Source organism: Apostichopus japonicus, chromosome 23 (genome assembly GCF_037975245.1).
Source record: "Apostichopus japonicus isolate 1M-3 chromosome 23, ASM3797524v1, whole genome shotgun sequence".
Taxonomy (NCBI): Eukaryota; Metazoa; Echinodermata; class Holothuroidea; order Aspidochirotida; family Stichopodidae; genus Apostichopus; species Apostichopus japonicus.
The window spans coordinates 9,979,162-9,998,450 of record NC_092583.1 but is presented as its reverse complement, the minus strand read 5'-3'; the positions used below and the strand labels follow the sequence as shown (position 1 = coordinate 9,998,450).

General features: G+C 37.5%; 1 protein-coding gene across 3 annotated transcripts in view; it reads left to right on the top strand.

Annotated features, from left to right (window-relative positions):
* The window catches only part of LOC139965036 (mitogen-activated protein kinase kinase kinase 2-like), an 89,804-nt gene extending 72,851 nt beyond the window's left edge, over nt 1–16,953 (top strand). For all 3 annotated transcript variants that reach the window (XM_071967200.1, XM_071967202.1, XM_071967201.1), the window contains exons 15-17: nt 2–131; nt 3,752–3,929; nt 4,212–16,953. In XM_071967200.1, coding sequence (XP_071823301.1) covers nt 2–131; nt 3,752–3,929; nt 4,212–4,452 — 549 coding nt within the window. In that variant the 3' untranslated portion in view covers nt 4,453–16,953. The remainder of the gene's footprint in view (nt 1; nt 132–3,751; nt 3,930–4,211) is intronic.
* The last annotated feature ends 2,336 nt before the right edge of the window (nt 16,954–19,289 follow it).

Sequence of the window (19,289 nt, the reverse complement as noted above, 5' to 3'; positions counted from 1 at the left end):
GGGTTCTATTCGAGACGAAGTCGTCAAATTTGGTAGAATACCAGACAGCAGAGTTCGGAAGTACACCAGGCAGATCTTGGAAGGAATCAGTTACCTTCACAACCATAACATTATGCATCGAGATATTAAAGGTAAGAGACAACTGGTTAAAATAAATAATTTAAAAAATGTTAAAAAATAAAATTAAAAGGAGAGATTGTCATTGTAGCAGTGGATGTAACAGTGTAGTGCCAGGCTTAAATCTCTGTATATGTCTATATTTTAGAAAGTCTGGATAAGTCCTTCATTTTGCTAGCTTAAAAGACCTGGCACGCTAGTGCAGGTGGAGCTAAGGTGGGGGAGGGGGGGTGGGGAGGTAGGTGTTCCTTTCGCAAAGGGGTGAGGCAGCAGTTTTCCGGCCCGCAAAACATCTCTCTCGTTGAATGGGCTTTTATGCAAATTACAGGCAATGTGTAGTTTGGATTTGTGTGTAAGTGTACTTGCTATCCTTCTATCATGTTGAGCACTGCAAACAAAGTAACTTCAAAAACAGTAAAAGTGAAGAAAACCAAAATATATACTTTAACAATGAACTATTTGTCTTAAAGCAGAGATTGACATTTTATCTGTGTGCAGTAATAAAAGTACATTCACAATAAACAAGCAAAAGGAAGACGAAAAAAAGAAAGAGAATTTTCATTATAGTTTGTTTCTTCTTTTAGAGTTACTTTTGTGAAGGTCCATTGTGTAATTAAATGTTTAATGGGTTATTGGATGACTCACCTGCTGCCAACCATTTTGATCAACAATAGGCTTGCCCCTGTGGTACAAAGTTTTGAAAGGTTTACTCTATCAGGTTACTGCTACTACATCTAACAGCAACTGCAAGCTTACCACCTAGGCTAGGTTTCCAAATTGCAAGATTGTACACTTGTTTGGCAATCAAGACTCTGTGATACAGTAGGTTACTGCCACCACTCATGCAACAATTACTGTTAGCTTACAGCTTAGGCTTGGCTTACAAATGCAAGGTTTGGTACAATGACAACACGAGATTGCATTTGTTTTGCAATTAGTACTCTGTGATAGGTTCCTGCTGCTATTGATACAAGAATTCACTGTTAGCTTACAGCTTAGGCTTGGCTTACTAATGCAAGGTTCGTGTTATTGTGGCTGATGTCAATGCTAGGTTTTGCTGTTTTGGCATTTAGTTTTCTGTGATAGCTTACTGCTTCTACTCATACAGTAATTCACTGTTAGCCTAGGTTTGGCTTACTAATGCAAGGTTCATGGAAATGCAGTTAATATCAAAGCTAGGTTGCACTGTTTGGCAATAAGTACACTGTGATAGGTTACTGCTACGACTTCTATTCATGCAACATTTGCTAGCTCACTGCTTAGGTTTGGCACACTTATGCAAGTTTTAGATACCTGTTATATCCAACTCTCAATACAAGATCATTTTCTAGGTTCTGCTTTGCATTTATTACTATGGGAGAAAGCTATGCCAATTTTGGACCTATTTGTGCAATGTTGGGATGGGCATTGCAGGTAGTTACATCTCTACCTGAACACTTGATTAAACTTTAGTAGGCATTTTATACTACCATTGCTTGTAGTATTGCTAAACAAATGGGAAAAAGCCTGGCTCAAATGCTGCCTGTTAATAGGCCAAGGCGTTTATCGTGGGTAAAGTTAAATCTTCATGGCTGGAACTACTGTAGTTCCCTTTTGGCTGGTTACGGTGTTGCTTGGGTCCGTAACACACAAACAAACACTTTAAAAAGCGACCATGTGGAATGATCATTTGTCCCTCAAATTAATAAACAATAATTAACAAACATTCTTATCTATCGATCTCTCCTTTCATAATTCTTCAGAGAATCAGTGATGTTTAGTATATTATGATCAAAGTAAATTAACCCCTTGTCGACCTTTCCCAGATCAGTCCGGCCTCTGTGCATTTGAAATAAAAAAATAATAATAACAATAATCAGTTATGTTTACGAACACTAAAAGCCACCACAAATGTGAGAGAAGCCCACACAGGCTTATAGATTACAATTTACATGTAGGGTGGCTTCTAATTCAATATTTTAACCCAAATTTGGAATCTTTTTCAATTTAGAAAGTCATTTCAGATGGGGAAAACGTAAATTGATCTTGGATGAAAAACCCACCTTACTATGACCAGGCCGGGTATCAAACCCAGAACCTCTCGATTGCTAAGCCTCATTGCTTCAAAATGCCACTGCCTTTATCCACTCGGCCACAGCATTGGTGTTATTCAGTTTGATCAAGTTGGGAATGTTGCATGACTTCATCTTTTTTTGCTGGTTATATTAATTTAGAGTTTTAACACCGACCAGACCGATTAGATTAGGGGATTTGCTTGTTTCAGTGATTAAAAGATTGATTCTTTGGTTTTTCTTGTCTTTGTTCTTTGATATGCAAATAGGCATGAATTTAAAAGTAATTGTTGTTACCATTTTCCAATACCTGATGATATCTGACTTACAGTATAGGAACCTTGCTACAGTTGTGAAATTTCTAAAAACGTTATAGAAGAAAATTAATATCAAATGTTGGTGTGATGCTGTCCCTCCTGCCCACTACCCCCCCCCCCCCTCCCCCACCCTTGCATGCACTCTTGTCATGCCCTTTCACCTTAAAGTTACAATATAGACAGTGAATTTTAATGTGCATGGATCAAGCACTTCACAACACCATAGGGATGGACACCAGGGATGGACACGAAATTGGTTTGGTGGGCCACAGTAAAATTTTGTATCTAACAAACCCATGTGTCGAAACACTCAAGGATAATGTATCTATCCACTCCCAATGGGCAGGTATGAGAATATAAGATGAACAGGTGTAGCAGGTTGTCCATCAATTTAAATTGAAAGTAATAACCTATCACAAGTAGGAGCTTATATGCCAATGCCCTCAAACTATTTCATATGTCGTCCCTTGCTATAGGCTAATGTGTTGCAGCAAGCCTCCTTTATGAGGGTTTTGAAAGCTAGAGGGCAGCACAAATTTGCTTGAGGGCCGGTGGGCGGCACTTTGCCAACCTGTGCCATTAGGGGTATATTCCCATGTCACAAGAAGCATGTTACACACAGAAGTTGTACAACATGCACAATACAGAATTCACCCAACAATAGAACCAGTTAACCTTAGAATTGCGTCAGAATATGAACGGTTAAACTGAGTGTTCAAATATGACAACACCATAGACTATACATTCCCATGTCACAAACAACATGCACTCTAAAGAATTCACCCAACAATAGAACCAGTTAACCTTAGAATGGAGTCGGAATGTGGATGGTTAAACTTAGTGTTGAAATATGACAACACCATAGACTATACATTTCCATGTCGTAAGCAGACATGCACAGAACAGAATTCACCCAACAATAGAACCAGTTAACCTTAGAATTGAGTCGGAATATGAACGGTTAAACTGAGTGTTCATGGATGAAACACACTGCCATTCCACAGCACCATAACATGTATTGTCCCATGTCACTAGCAGCAACCGCAATACAGAAGTCGTACAACAGGGACGACCTTTCACCTTACCTTCATATAGAGTACGGACAGGGATCATAAAACCAAATAGATTACGTACTTCTATGTCACAGCCGGTGTGAACCAGACAAAAGTTGTTACAGCAAGATCATTTTTAGAAACATGAATCAAGAGCGGAAAAAAAAAAAATGTTATCTTAATTTCTTCGTTTTCTCTTAATTGTTCGTTTTAGGCGCCAACATTCTTAGAGATGCGCATGGAAATGTCAAACTCTCTGATTTTGGAGCTTGTAAGCGTATGGAGTTGATAACGACCTTTGTGTCGGGCGGCAAGACAGTGACAGGGACTCCATATTGGATGAGCCCCGAGATTATCCAGGGCAGTGGGTATGGAAGGAGATCGGATATATGGTAAGCTGACAATTACATTCAGATATTGATATTTGTGATCCGACCCCCACATATTAATATTTTTAACCCTCCACTGAAATTAATAATTTTTTAACCCTTCCTCCCCCCCCCACCCCATGCCCACCCCTTTTCCCCTTTGGCTGATTCACAACATGTCAAATCTGCTTCCCCAAGAATTGTGAATAGTCTTGTAAATGATTTGTTGATTTTGAGATTGATTATTATAAAACACTTCTTAATTTGATTGATTTATTTTTTCGTTCTTTTTTCGGTCATTCTCAGGAGTATTGGTGCTACAGTATTTGAAATGTTAACGGCTAGTCCTCCGTGGTCGGAATACGAGGCCATGGCCGCCATGTTCAAAATTGCTACGGAGGACTCCATGCCGCGGTTACCAGACTACGTTTCGACTCTAGCTGCAGATTTTTTAAGACACGTTTTTATTAAAGACCAGGACAAAAGGCCGTACGCATGGGTACTTTTAGACCATCCCTTTGTTAAAGACATAAACTATGATGGTTAAGGAGATGAATAAAAAACCCAACCGTGCTACCCTTTTGTTGGCGGGAGTCACTCTCTCGACCGCTTCCTAGTATTCAACGGGTTCTTCGTTGTTCAAGAACCACGTGAATCAGGTCTTTCAATACGGGATCAAAGTGTGCTGCTGCAGTCGGAAACGGCTTCCCAAGAGGAAGATAGCCGCCGATGTCATCAACGCCGAGTCGTTAACGTCGCTGACGGCCGGCCGAGACGACGGACGTGCCACAGAGAATCAGTCACGAGGCAATCGACCGGAAGACCAACTCAAACCATCAGCAGATGTCGCCGGCGATACGAAATTTGCAGGACAACCGGCTAAACGTTCCAATGTTGCCGGTGGATTCTCGTCGAGGAATGGATCTCTCAAAGTCGAGATTAAATAAAGAAGGCTTGATTGTGTAGCAGCAGACGGAGAGGGGCTGTTGCGAGAAATCCGCCGAACGGTGGCGGATCAAACCCTACAGGCATAAGTCTGCCCATGGTTGATATTTACAGTGACATCTCGGCCCAGTTGCGAAACCCCACACGTCCTGTGATGTCATTAGTTTCATACAGTGAGAACACTGTTGTATCGGTATATGAAAGTTGCATGTAATTCCAGAAGTGTTTTATGCGCAATACCTCGGGATTGATTTCTTCCTGACAGAACACTAAACATAATTAGAATGTGGATGTTCCAGTCAAAATCAGATGTGTTCTTCTTTGTGTGGACATGTCTGATTGGTTACATCCAGTTTGAAACACCCGACGTATAATGAATGTTCCAGATGGAATTGAATGTTTCCTTATGCGAAGTGTTACAGTGTGTGACGTATGGTTATTTGAAAGTTACAGGAAAGGTGGGATGTGGTCTTGTGAGATATATGTCACATTTCAAGTTTAAAAAGGTTAGGAGGAATGCAGGGGTGGGGTCCTGGGAGAGAGGGGAGTGGGGCTGCATTCTTAAGAAGTGTTGGTAGTGTATATTTAGACCAATCATTTCCAGTTGTAGCTACTGCTAGCTTTATTTATATACTTCTATATATATATATTACTTTATAAAATAGGATAAAATAGAGGACTGTGATATGTCTGATGGAAGTGAAATCATTTATTTTGTTGAAAGTATCGAGAGAACTTTTCAAGTTCAGTTAACTTGTTCTGCACTTTATTGGCACCCTTTGTAGATTAAATACCTCCACAGCTCAATTTCTTTATTCTTTTTTTCCATCATGATGATAATAAGGATCGAGTTTTGCCCCTTGCAAGGTACAGGAACATTTAAGCACCTACTCGTTAGTGTCCCTCTCCCCCCCCCCCCATACCCCTGCCACATCTCATACCTGTTGAGATTCAAGTAGCTCTTCACTTTGATAAGAAAATCAGTTAACTTGATTGTTGTTTTTATAATAAATGTAAATTTGATTTTGTAGCCAAATGATTATGCTAACTTTTGTCTCCTATTCCACTAGTCTTGACCTAATTTGCATATTAGACTTCCGGACAAAGATGACAGTGGCCTGATAATGCCAGTTACCTTCCGATTGCAAATTTCGGCCATGGCAAAATATCTCTGGCAAAATGCCGTGAGCATTGGTACAGAAACGATGCATGTATTAAATGACATGCTCAATGTGTCCTGTGGTTGTTGACTATTAAGGGAATACCTAGCAAACTTAAGCTGTCAGTATATCTAGCAGGACCTGACCCCCCCCCCACTTCCCCCTCCACACTCACCTTCCCTGCCTTTGGAAAATTCCTACTTGGATACACCGCATTTTCATTAATATTTTTTTTTTCCTCCACAATTTAAAAATATGTTGAGGGTTGTAAAAACTTGGTGAGGCTTCTCAACAAAAACTGAAGGGCCAGTTGAAAGATATGTTTATATAATTTATTCCCTCTAGTATTTCAGCAAACAATTCATCCTGTCAACAATACCCTTTTTTTTTAAAATAATAGTTATGTATCATGAAAAATAAATTGTACAGTAGTCATGTATGGATAACGGATAATTACTCGTCGTGCAGTCCAGGTGCCTTGTGCGTAACACGTTCATCATTTCTAGCAATTTTTAGCAAGTTTCTGTCAAAGTACTGTTATCATGTGGCCTTTTTACCTGTGAAGAAAAATCACTGATATCGACGTGATTACAAACAAAAAGTGTCTTTCAAAAGTATTATTGATTTTGCTTTTAAATGGTCTCCAGTTTTCTTATCTATCCCTAGCAAGGGTGGCATTTCCTTCCAAACAAATGTATATTAATTTGTTGTGAGATGTACCTGGGAAGCACAGACCATTTTTTTTTTTTTTTGGGTGTATATCAGGTCTCTTTGAAAAAATCAGTACAGTTGCAGTTGAAAAATCTTACGAGTAACATTGTTACGTAGTAACCAGTGATCTTCAAATACCGTTACAAGGTTTCATATTAAAGTACCAGTGATTTGTGTGGTGAGGTATTCTTGTGAACCACTCTCTTGCGATCAGACAATCATGGAGTTTCAAAATGGAGGGTTTCCGTTATTTACCAGTGTAGTGTGGTGAGGTGAGCTATCCTCAAGATGAATTATTTTGTGATGAGGTATCGTGAAGCCTCAATAGTTAGTGATTTGGGTTTTCTGTAAGTACCATTATTTTGTGATAAGGTATCATGGAGTACCAATAATAAAATGCTGAGTACACATTTTGTAATACAGGCAACCAATATTGCGTGGTAGAGGTTTGCTTAAGGGGGAGGGGTGTCAAACAGTGTCTTTTAAGATATCCTCATGTAACTCTTTAAAGGAGCTAAGTCAATTGTCTTAATGCAAGAAGGTACTCATGATTAACTTTAACCATTCCCCCTTTTAATGGTCCGCTGTATAGACCCCAACCACTATGGCACGCTATCATGGAAAAGTTTCTTGAGATTATGTAATCGACCTGCCTTGGTCGTTAAATGACCTCTTTTTCATCAATTAGTCTGCAACGCCTGCCACATATTTGATTTTTCTTGTATGAGGGTCTTTGTGTGAACGCTGTATGATTAACTACACTGTAGACAATGAATATATTTCCACACAGTGTTTACACAAAGAGCCCAATGGTGTTAAGAAGCTATGCAGGCTTTTCGATTTACGAACGGTGGCAGGTCGATGATGTAATCACAAAACTTTCCTAGCTATAACGTGCTATAATTGGCGCCAATAAAGCAGATCGTTAAGGGGCCTTGCCTCTACACACACACCCCTTAGTCTTTCTCTATGTTAATGCAAATAAGTTTACCAATTGAAAACTCAAAGTTTGTTTGGACACAATGTAACATTGGTTCATGATACCCCCCCCCCCCCCCCCGCCTTCCAAACCCTCCCTGTGAAAATTTCCTCCCTCCTGTTGTAAAGTTAAAGTGAGCAGTTCCATCTTGGAAAAGTTTTGCACAAAATAATATCGATTCATTCACTTGATTATTGGAAAGTCAGTAGTCATTACCTTGAATTTGATACCACATCGTCTAGACCAGGGGTTCCCAATAGGTGGCCCACGGGCCAAATTTAGCAGGAGTGAGATTGCTATATGGCCCCCGGGGAAAAAAAAAACACAATTGTGATACTGTCTTGGACTTATTGGGCTGTGAAGGCTCATAATGTCTTGGGCCTTTGGCTTTTTGTTGCTTACTCTTTCTGCAACCAATGTTTATCTCTGGCCCTCGTAGAAGTTTGATTGAGAACCCCTGATCTAGCTGGCAATATCGTATAATTGCTTTCCCAGGTCATTTCATGAGGACACCCTTTTATTTATATGCCAATGTATGTACTACAAAGGAATTGTAAAATCATGATTTAAGTAGATTAATAATTACAATCATAATGAATAAATTTGACACTGTGTATGTTCATTTCGGTTTCACATGGCATTTAATCTGCTTTCTGTTAATACTATGTAGCATGTTGGAAATGCTAGCCAATTGTACTGAGTAAGGCCTAGCTCATTATGCCATGCAAGTTTGGTCACCATCAATTGGACTCAACACGAGACACTCGTTAGCTTTTGATCAGGCAAAGTACTTTTGAATTTATAATAGATTTATTAGAGATGAGATAAATGAATAAAAGATTGATATTTTAGGAAATTGTTTTAAAAAAAAAGTACCTGAAATATAAAGAAAATGGCGTGAGAAATCATATTTTGTAAATTGATTTGGAAATTTCATATATGACAGTTTATATGAATACATAGTAGCTATGCTAAAGTTGACTTCCCACAGATTGTAATTATTACAGCTTTGTTTTAAGTAGCTTATTGTCAATTCTGAGCCTGATACATCGCATGATTATTATGTATTGGACAAGATGCTAACAAGATGTTAAAGCATTTCAATTTATTTTTGACACATTACAAATTATTACAAATGACATTCCGACCCAGACCAAAACCCAATCAATTCGAGAAAAAAAATAAGTGTCAAGTTTTTCTTTGGCATATTTGAAAGGTATGAATCATAATAAGTTTATGTAATTTCATGTGCGTTAAGATGAGGGGGGGGGGTGCATGGACAAGAATTTAGGAATCTAAAATACACCAAACTAGTACGACGCTGAAAAGATGAACAAACCCAGTTGTTGTCATTAACGTAAGTTTATATTAAAAATTACATAAATACGGGAGATCTCTTTCGTACTGCTATCTTTCACCCAATGGGGCAGACACCTTGGCTTTGAAGTTCTTCACTACCAAGACTGGAGGAGACTTGAAAAAGTCTAAAAATGACATCACAGAGACCACTTGTTTCTATTTTTAATTGTGTTAGTAATAGCTGTGATTAAATCCCAATGACGTAACCTTCACTCTTTCTATACCGATATACTGGATATGTGAAATTGTTATTCTTGCTGATTTTATACCATAAAGTGCTTCTTACTACTGATTGGGTACTAAGGTGAAAGGTCACACTTTTAAACACATTTGTCTCATTGGCATGTGAAATATCAAGTCCTGCAGATTGCCTCAAAACGACTAGTCGGCTGTGTTTGCAGTTTGACATCTGGAAATACGAAAATTAAAGTTGATCATAAAAGTTCTTAGATTATGAATTTATGTCACAGCAGATGTTTTAAGCCCCAACTTTTACATTTACTCATACACTGCTGACATACCCCTTTCGCAAGCTAATTTGCATATGCAAATTGTCTATACCTGTCATGGTTTATCCTTTTACTTCGTTATGGTCAGTTTTCAACATTATTCAGCCTACCTTCGTCAACAAGAAGAAACACTTAAGTTGTACCTATTTAACTTGGCTAAAAAAACTACAAGGTTAAAAATAGTTTGATATTTTACTTTTAAGGAATGACTGAATTTATTCATTCATGTCATGATATAGAACACGCATGAAATGAATAATTCATAGAATAATAATTTAATGCCTATTGTTTTATACAGTTAATAATTATTCTAAAAGTACTGTATTTGTAAAATGATCACAGGAAAAGCATAAATAAAGTAGTATGTATGCTGATTTGTCAATGTGTCAGAGAATTGTTCCAGAAATGCACTAGAATATAAATTTCAGCAATGAGACAAAACCCCTTCCTTTCATGGTGCAGATATGCTGTAAAATTGTAGTAATACTTGTAAAATTTGAAGTTACAATCTACAATGAACCAGTTGCCATTCCCAAATATCCCATCACATCCATGTATCAAATAGGGTGAGGTATTAGATGACTTAAAGGCATTGAAGACTCGCCCCAAACAGCGTGCCGCCATCTTTAAAAAGTTAACTTTCCGTTGCTTGCAAGTGAAGTGTTTCTCTTGTCGCTACAAAATGCAGACAGTAATGAAACGTGATACCTTGTTATCTTTTATCTAGACCTGAGATGTCCATCGCTATATTGTTTGTACACTGCTGTGGGTATTGACCGCAGCTGTATGAACTGACTGTACACTAGTGTCTAATTACCGACGGTAGCAAGCTGTGGTGTGTATTTTCTGGGATCGATGGTGGTGTCTAACACTTCTGTTTCACCTCATTCGAAACTAGGTCAGATTACCGGCATTAGACGTTTCTTTTTGCGCGAGTCTTCACACCCTTTAATAGCAGTTGCTCAAGTGTCATGCTCTCGTTGTTGCGCAGACCCTGGTGAGTGACCCCCCCCCCAAAAAAAAGACTTTTATACGTTAACATTTAAGACTGGAACTTTGTGTTGCATCCGACACTCTCTGGTCGTACGATGCTCAACCCAGGAAGGATTGTTTAGTCCCGAGAAAGTCATCAGCACTCGTTCCAAAATGTTTTAGAAAGTCAAATGATGTTCACTGGTGTACAGGCTTTTAACATACATCTTACTGTCCACTGCGAGGCATTTTCACTCAGAGAAATTTGACTACGAAAAGTTGACATTCCACGCAATGTCTGGGAATAATTTGGCAGGCAAAACAAAGGTACTAAGTGAAAAAACATGGGCAAACACAAAGAATAACTATATTCAATCATTTCAATCAATGTCAGATTAAAAACCTCCTTCTAGGCCCCAAGGCCCCTCATGCCTCCCCCCCCCCTTCCCACACACACACACCCTGTTTTTGCAGGCACAACCCAAAATTTGATATGTCTTGCTTGGAGGTTCCACAGGGGCTTAAACTGAAAGGTCTTATCTGTAAGAAAGTTCCTTCTTCCTGATACTAACACAAATTAAAAACCATGAAGGAAATACTACCAATGCCCATTCAGGTGTTTCATAGACATTGAAAATGACCTTGTTGTGAATGCTATCAATGTATTGAATGAATCTTGCAGCTGAAATGAATCCCTTAATATTCACTCTTAAAACAACCCCAAATTGTTTACGCATTGGTATGTTTTTGAAAGGCTTACTGCTACCATGAACGAAAACCAGTACTGGCTACCTCTTGTTTTTTTTTTTAATTTTTATTATTTTTTTTAATTATCATCACAATCACTTTTCTGCAAATTATTTGAATATTCATGAAGGATGATGTTTTCATCTTGGTCTTATAAGCATATCAATTATGATCCTGATATTTCCCCCTCTGTAGAAATTGATTTACATTTGTGTTCTTTATAATACGCAGTTAGTGAACGAATCTCATTCACGGATACGAATTTGTAAGTTTCAGTCCATTTTCATTTCCATAAAAAAAGTTTGGGGGAAAAATCATATATAAATGTTAGAAAATATAGAAATAGTTGGCTAGAATGGGCTATTGGCATACCTGACCTGGTTTAAAACTAGGGATATGGTCACCATGTAATAGGGTAGAAATTTCGGATAGAGCAGAGGATGTTCCATTTCCGGCTCGCTGGCACTGACTCCTCTAGCCAAAAATATAATACGTTTGTTTGATTTTTGGCGTTAAAATCATCTGTATCTTATCAACCCAGTCTTTTCAATGTGACGTGAGTACTGCACGAAACGAGCCATTATCGAAGTCACATGACCAATAAAACCCAGAGCAGGGCTGAGAATCGGGGGTGGTGAGAGCCAGGTTGGGGTTCCAGGTGACAATTGTGCCACTGAGCTTCCTTTCGAGGTCTCCAGGTTTCTTTAGAATATCATTCTGTTTTTCATATTTTTCAGCCCCCCTCCCCATTGACCCCAGGGCTGTATCACTGTGACCCCCTCCATGCCTCTCCCCCCATCAGGCCTGAAGAGAGTTTTAATCAGTCCTGTGGAATAACCTTTGACCTTTTATGCCCGTGTTTCTCTGGAGCAAGTTTCCTTTAAGAAAATAACCGTAACTGGTTAATTCGTGCTCTTTTAACAATTCTTTGAAGTTATGGCAGGTAACTTTACAATCCTCTAAATTGTGTGAATTTTCCTAGAAATACATAATGCTGCTGTATTATTTTTTTTCTTTCTTGTATATGAAATATTTGTCACATGACTGTCAAATTAAAGACCGTAAAATGTCACTTTTCTTGGCATTGCTTACCGTTGTGTACCCCCCTCCCCTCCCCTCCCTCTTCATATCCTGCATAAGTTATTTCATCAATGATAAACTTGTTTGTTTTTGTTTTTTTGTGTCAAATTTATCAATGTTTGAAATAAATGCAGCATTTATCCCCAGTTGATCTGGAATACGATTTATATGTAAATAAAATTGATACAAATATTTTTGCTTCCTAATTTATTGTATATTTTTGAATGTCTTGACTCATACTAATCATGTTGGCAGTGGCGGAGCGTCCATACAGTCAGGGGGGGGGGGGCGGATGCCCCACCTGACGGACTCAAATGGACTGCTGGCGCCCTTTTCAGCTTTTTACCACTTTTTACTTATTTGTAATTATTGACTTTTTTTACAAAGATACTACAGGGATTGTGATGAAGCGCATGTACTTTCAACACCCATATAAACTTCTGAGTTGTTACCGGAAAGGGGTCATTTCCAGCGATCTAGGGAGTATCTTTTCTCAGAAAATGTCTGTACGCTCCGCGCCAACCTGTGGTGGCGCTCCGCTTAGTTAGTGTCGAAAGCACCCCTACAGACCAATCGCGCCCCCTGACCAATACCCCTAGCTCCGCAACTGATAGAGAGTTGATAACAGTATTGCAAACCAAGCGCACACAAAAAGAGACTGCATTACAAGACTTGTGATGGAAACATTTTCCTTTTTATTGTAACGCAAGAAGAAAACTACACAAAAAACCCACAAAATTAAAATGAAGGATATGGAAAAGAAGGTATGATATTTTCACATTAAAGGACTCTTTGATAGCAGCAAGAAATTTGGGACCAAAAAAGTGAGTGAAACAGAAATATTCAAGGAAATATAAGGATGAAGGAAATTTTAAAGAAATGGAATGGTTACTTTTATGCTAAGTAGATTAAAATTAGAATGTCAAAAGAAAAAACCAACAAAAAAATATAAGAGAAAGAAAACAATGATGATGAAAAAGAGCAAGACAAACAATGGGGCTAAAATAGATGATATTTTGAAATATTATGGTTTTGTTTCATTAATGTTTTCAATTTTCATTTGGTTTACATCGCTTTTTAAGACAGGAATGTTTTACTTTAAAGCTTTTTCTAGCAAACACACACGGGAAAGATATATGTAAACATAGACATAATATATATATATGTAGATATATATATGTTCATATATATATATATATATATATATGTACATATATATATATATATATATATGTACATATATATATATAAATGTATACATTTATATATACATATATTAGAAATGAAAGTATAGCAAGTGGTATGACAGATATATAATTAATATATATTAAATTAATAACAATCAACACACAAGAAAAATTCCATTTCGGGGTTCGATTCCTACCTTCGTCTGATGAGTCCCAAAAGGACAAAACCGGTCCTGAAATGGAACTTTTCTGGTGTGTTGACCTTTATACATATATATACATATAATATAGTATACGTATATGGTTAACTTACAGCAAGTTCTCGAGTTTCAAACCCGTGGGGGTGATACATCAAGGTGATAGGGTCACACCAAATGCATGTCCCTGGCCACAAAGTCCCTCACACCCCTTGGTGAGGGGGAGGGGGTACCTCATGAACTGAAGAATGAACCGTGGCTACGTAAAGGGCCCGCTACCCCCGACATCCTGCTCCACATGTATTTCTGAATATTCACAGCCATGAAGAAAGGAATCACTCATGTCATATCAGGAATTTAAATCCATTTACTGCAGACTCTCTTCTTGTGTGTTTACACTTTGCTTAAATAAATGTCTCTTTAAGGTATGGTTACCATCAGCCTACCATCAGACCTACTCAATATTAGTTAAAATAAGAATGCTAAAACGAATTTAAAAAAAACCACACACACGAATGTCACATAAAAATAATCATGATTACAATCAAGCCTAAAACAACTATGCACAGACACCTGCATATTATATCTAATCATCGCATTCACACACAACACGCAATATGAAAACATTTGTAACAAATTTTCATGATCATTTGAATTGAAACATGGTATTGAGGCAACCTAGTTCGCTGCACTGTTATGGTCTATCTATTATAGAAAGGAATCGACAAATATCACCTAGATCAAAGCAAACACGCTGCAACTTAAATCACTTTCAATAAAGCTAGACCCTGCTGCCACCTGGCCCAGTGCATCCAGGCTCTCTCACACATACACACACATGAGGCGTGATTCACTTAGCTTTGATATTTACTTTGAATTACTTATGATCCATTTATTCATTCTGCCAACCTTCATTTCCAACTTGTCCATATCATAATAATAATCATAGTCTAGCAAGATCATAGCCAGGCGCGTAGCCAGGAATTTGCCAAGGGAGGGGCGAAACTTTAGATTCGGCATTGCAAACTGTCTAAGCGTAGCGCCACCATGGTTGGCGCGAAGCGCACAAGAAAATTTTGGCTGTAAATGCCTCCCAGATCGCCGGAAATGGCACTTCCCATGCCTTGTTAGTTGTATCTTAGCATTTTCTCTTTTGAAAATACTAGCGATATCATAAAAACCTTAAAAAATTTTGTAAAAAATTATGCTCAAGGGGGGGGGGCAGCTGCCCCCTTCGCCTCCCCTTGACTACGCGCCTGATCATAGCGACACAGGTGCAACTACTAAATTACTTCAATAAAAGACCCTGATGCCACCTGGAGTAGCATATCTAGGCTGGCTCTCTCTCTCTCTCTCTCACACACAAGGTAGGATAGAGAGAAGAACCCTTTTGATACATCGGTAAAACATAAGAAACAACTGTGCAAAATGCTTGCTCAAGTTTTTCACTCATGTTTTCTGTTTGTTTAAAATTGAATATAGATAACAATCAGCGGTTATTTTTACGACGCAGCAAGCAACCACAAAAGTGGGAGAAACCAGCAAGGGCTTATGGATTACAACTTACTCGTTGGATGGCTTCCAATTTAACATTTTCAATGAAATTTTTTTGGAATCTTCTCAATTTAGAAAGTCATTTCAGGTATATATGAAACGTGCATGCTCCACTTGGCTTTGATTATGTAATTTGAATTACTTCCGATCCATTTATTCGTTCCGCCAAGCTTCAATTCCGACTTGTCCATATAATAATCATAATTAATAATCTACCATTTCTATGTCAATTTCTCTAGTATCAATTGCAGTAATCAGAGATCACCAGACCTACTCAGTGGCGGAGCGTCCATACAGTCAGGGGGGGGGGGGGCGGATTCCCCCCCTGACGGACTCAAATGGACTGCTGGCGCCCTTTTCAGCTTTTTACTTATTCGCGATTATTGACTTTTTTATTGCGCTCTCATCTACCTATTGACATTTGTCACATTTTGTTGGTGTAATTTTCTGACAAAATGCTCTAACATCTATTTATTCTTCGTTTATCTGCAAATTAGCAAGGCCCAGAAAGGGTCATTTCCGGCGATCTAGGGAGTATCTTTACTCAAAAATTTTCTGTACGCTCCGCGCCAACCTGTGGTGGCGCTCCGCTTAGATAGTGTCCAGTGCGCCCCTACAGAACATTCTCGCCCCCCTGACCAATACCCCTAGCTCCACCACTGGACCTACTGACAGGAGTGTAGGCCATACAGGCAAGCCAAATATGAAAACAGATCATCTTTGTCTGTTTGATTTTTCACAAACTCCTGAAAATATGAAGAATAGTTTGATATGACCATATTCACACTGCTGAAACAACCCAAACATCTGAGTATGAAAATTGCTATTAAAGTCAGACATCTCTGCATGAATATATATTATATTTTTTTGTTGGGGGGGGGGGGATAAATTTACAGTTGCTCTTTATAATCTTAAGCACTAACACTATAAGCAGGATTAGACTAACTAGCTTCATCGTTTACAGGTTAAGTTTAGGAAGAAAACAACATTTCAGTTTTAAAAGAGATCTATATAAATCAGCTGACTCTTATCATAACAGGCAAGTACTTTAATGCTGGCACACACTTAAATATATAGGCATGCATCATTGATGTAAAACTGCAGGCATGTACGTAGCCTACTTAATGCAGGCATACACTTATTGCAGACACAGACTCAGGGTATACAAAGAAGAAACATTCTAGCTTAAGGAGACATTAAACTGCTGACTATTAGAAATGCATTCAATACAGGCAATTGCTTAATGAAGGTATGCCCTTTAACATGCAGGCATACACTTTGTAATAAGCACACATGTACTTAATGCAGAAAAGCAATTCTGTGAAAAGCACACGCAAATTGCCTGTTAAAAAATAGAACGAAGGCATAAATAATGCAACATACATTTTTATAATGTTATATATCTTCATAAAATATTTGTTTAACATAGCACTATACTTTAGTACTTACCTTAAAAATCTCTACAATATGTGCTAAAAATCTACTTAGTAATCAAATCACCATGGTTACAAGATTTTTTTTTGCCCTCTCCCAAAATGAATCAATTTTTCATATACTGTAGATGCAGCAGGAACTTTCCCTTAATGACAAATGAGCAGACTGCATCACTACACATAAATATCACCCCAAAAGCAACAAATAACAAAAACCCACAATCTCATTTTGCCTTTCATGTTCCCATTAGTGATATTAGCTGATTATTAGTCTTGGAAGCTTAGGCCAATTGTTACATATGCATTGTACGTTAGGCTAGGTATGCCTGCTTTGAGAGTGCGTTATGACTAAACAAGGCTTGTTCCCTCAAAATGTTATGGACCTTTCCAATAATAACACAACCAAAAATAGAGAGATGAAAATTCTTCAAGCATAACTGATGGCAAGATATGTCACACTGCATATATAACCAGCTATTTTAAATTAGCCCCGTATAAAATATAAAGAAAAAGAAAAAAAGGAGTGAGTGTTTTCCATTGGTTATAGATTTTCACTTATTATATTAATATCATTTAGGGGAGGTTTTAATAAGAATTCTTTTTACTGTAAAACATTGGAACTATACTATTAACAAACATTTCCAAAAGATAAATTTATGTTAGTTAAATATGAAATTTATGTAGAAAACTAAAAAATATCCTTTAAAATCATAAACATTAACCAAAATCTATAATCCCAAATCAATATAAAACAAAATCATTTAGTAAGTTGTAATTCAAACTGCTTTGAAAATTAAAATTCAGCTGCAAAATTCTGGGTTATAATCGTTTTTTTTTTTGGCATTAGTTTTTTACATTTTATTTAAAAACAAAGCATTCAAAGGATGTTTTTCAGCACATTTATGTATATATCACACATTATAATTGTTATATTTTTCAAATAAGTAAATAATAGTAAAACGTCAAAAAGCTACAATATGTTCTTTCATTTTCTGAAAATATTTAACAAACGAAACTGCCACCTCTTTTGGTAAACCACAAACCTGGAAATCACGTACCGGGTTTTTGATCAGAAACCACAAAATCTGTAATCACATCTTTAGCCAGACAACCCACTAATTATTTCACCGGCATTCATTTCATACTTAACCATCATTTTTATTCTTCCTCGATCTCTGTCTTTTTTGCAAGAAAAAAAAATTGGAAATAAACCTGATTTTTTTGTACAGGCATCCAAGTCCTGTTTTAAGCCACCATACACAATATTTTAATTCCTGCATTTAATCCACAATATTTCGGGGGCTATTCATGGTGTCTGTAAATGTAAAAATTATCTTTATATATATAGAGAACGAATATTCCACGCTGTTAAGTTTGAAACTTGCAAATTCCAACTTTTTTGTTCGAAGCAGCTAACTTCAGCCATCTGAATGTAATGACCAATGACCATTGATCATAAAAGTGCCAATATATTTACTGAACATCCTCCTCCCTACCCCCCCCCCTCCACCTCCTACCTTGTTCCTGGTTTACTACGTCGAAGAGAATGAATTATTTGTCGATATATATATATATAGATACATTTTCTGTTATAAATTACACCGCCTTGTTCTTGGTTGCCAACTTATAGTGAATGAATAATTTGTTGACGTATGTGCGTGTAATATCTTATACTTTACAGACTGCTACAATAAACTTGTAACATTTTTGGAGGTACTCACAAAAAAATCATAGCATGATTAATATACATTGCACATATAATCATTAACCTTGTGACCACAATAACATTACTCAGTTCAGTTAGACATTCCTGCCAAATTTCAACAAAATCAGACCAGTCTAAACTATCTAAGCAACTTAAAGCAACCAAATATGAAAAAAAAAAAAATTTACTACATAAATGGAGTTCCTCTCAAACTACTTCACTTGATTGATAGCTCACATAAGCGTCTCAACTTGGCGCTAGTTGCTAAAATTTCTCTAACACTAAATTCACTAACACAAAATTATTAATCGTGAACAGTAAAGTCGACCGAAAATTTGTAAACATATCTTGAAAGGCTCATATATAAGAGTGGAATTGGTGGTTAAAATTACAGCAGATTTCTGTTCACAGTAATGTAAATTATGATAATGTTTATAGCACATGACACACATAGCACCTATGAAAGAAGGTTGGGTCGACTGTCCCCCCCCCCTCCCACCCTCTTCCCCTCCCCATCCATCACCATCACTCCCACAAACAGAAGTTATTTGCAAGGCATAAAAAGGGTTTGTGCACAGAATTTTACACTTCTAAGGGACTCAAATATTCCTTATTACTACTGTATGATGAGTTTCTCGCAGAGGTCCCTGTAACTATGATTTCATCCATAGCGTAGAATTATCATGGACAAGAAAAGGTTTTCATTTTTCAGTGGATATTTCACAGGTATATATAATTAAGGATTTACATTATGATATCTTTGAAAATGCTCTGATTATGCCCAAACATGCAGTATGCTTCAATACAACACAAAGGTAAAAACTATTTCATGCCACATCATAATAT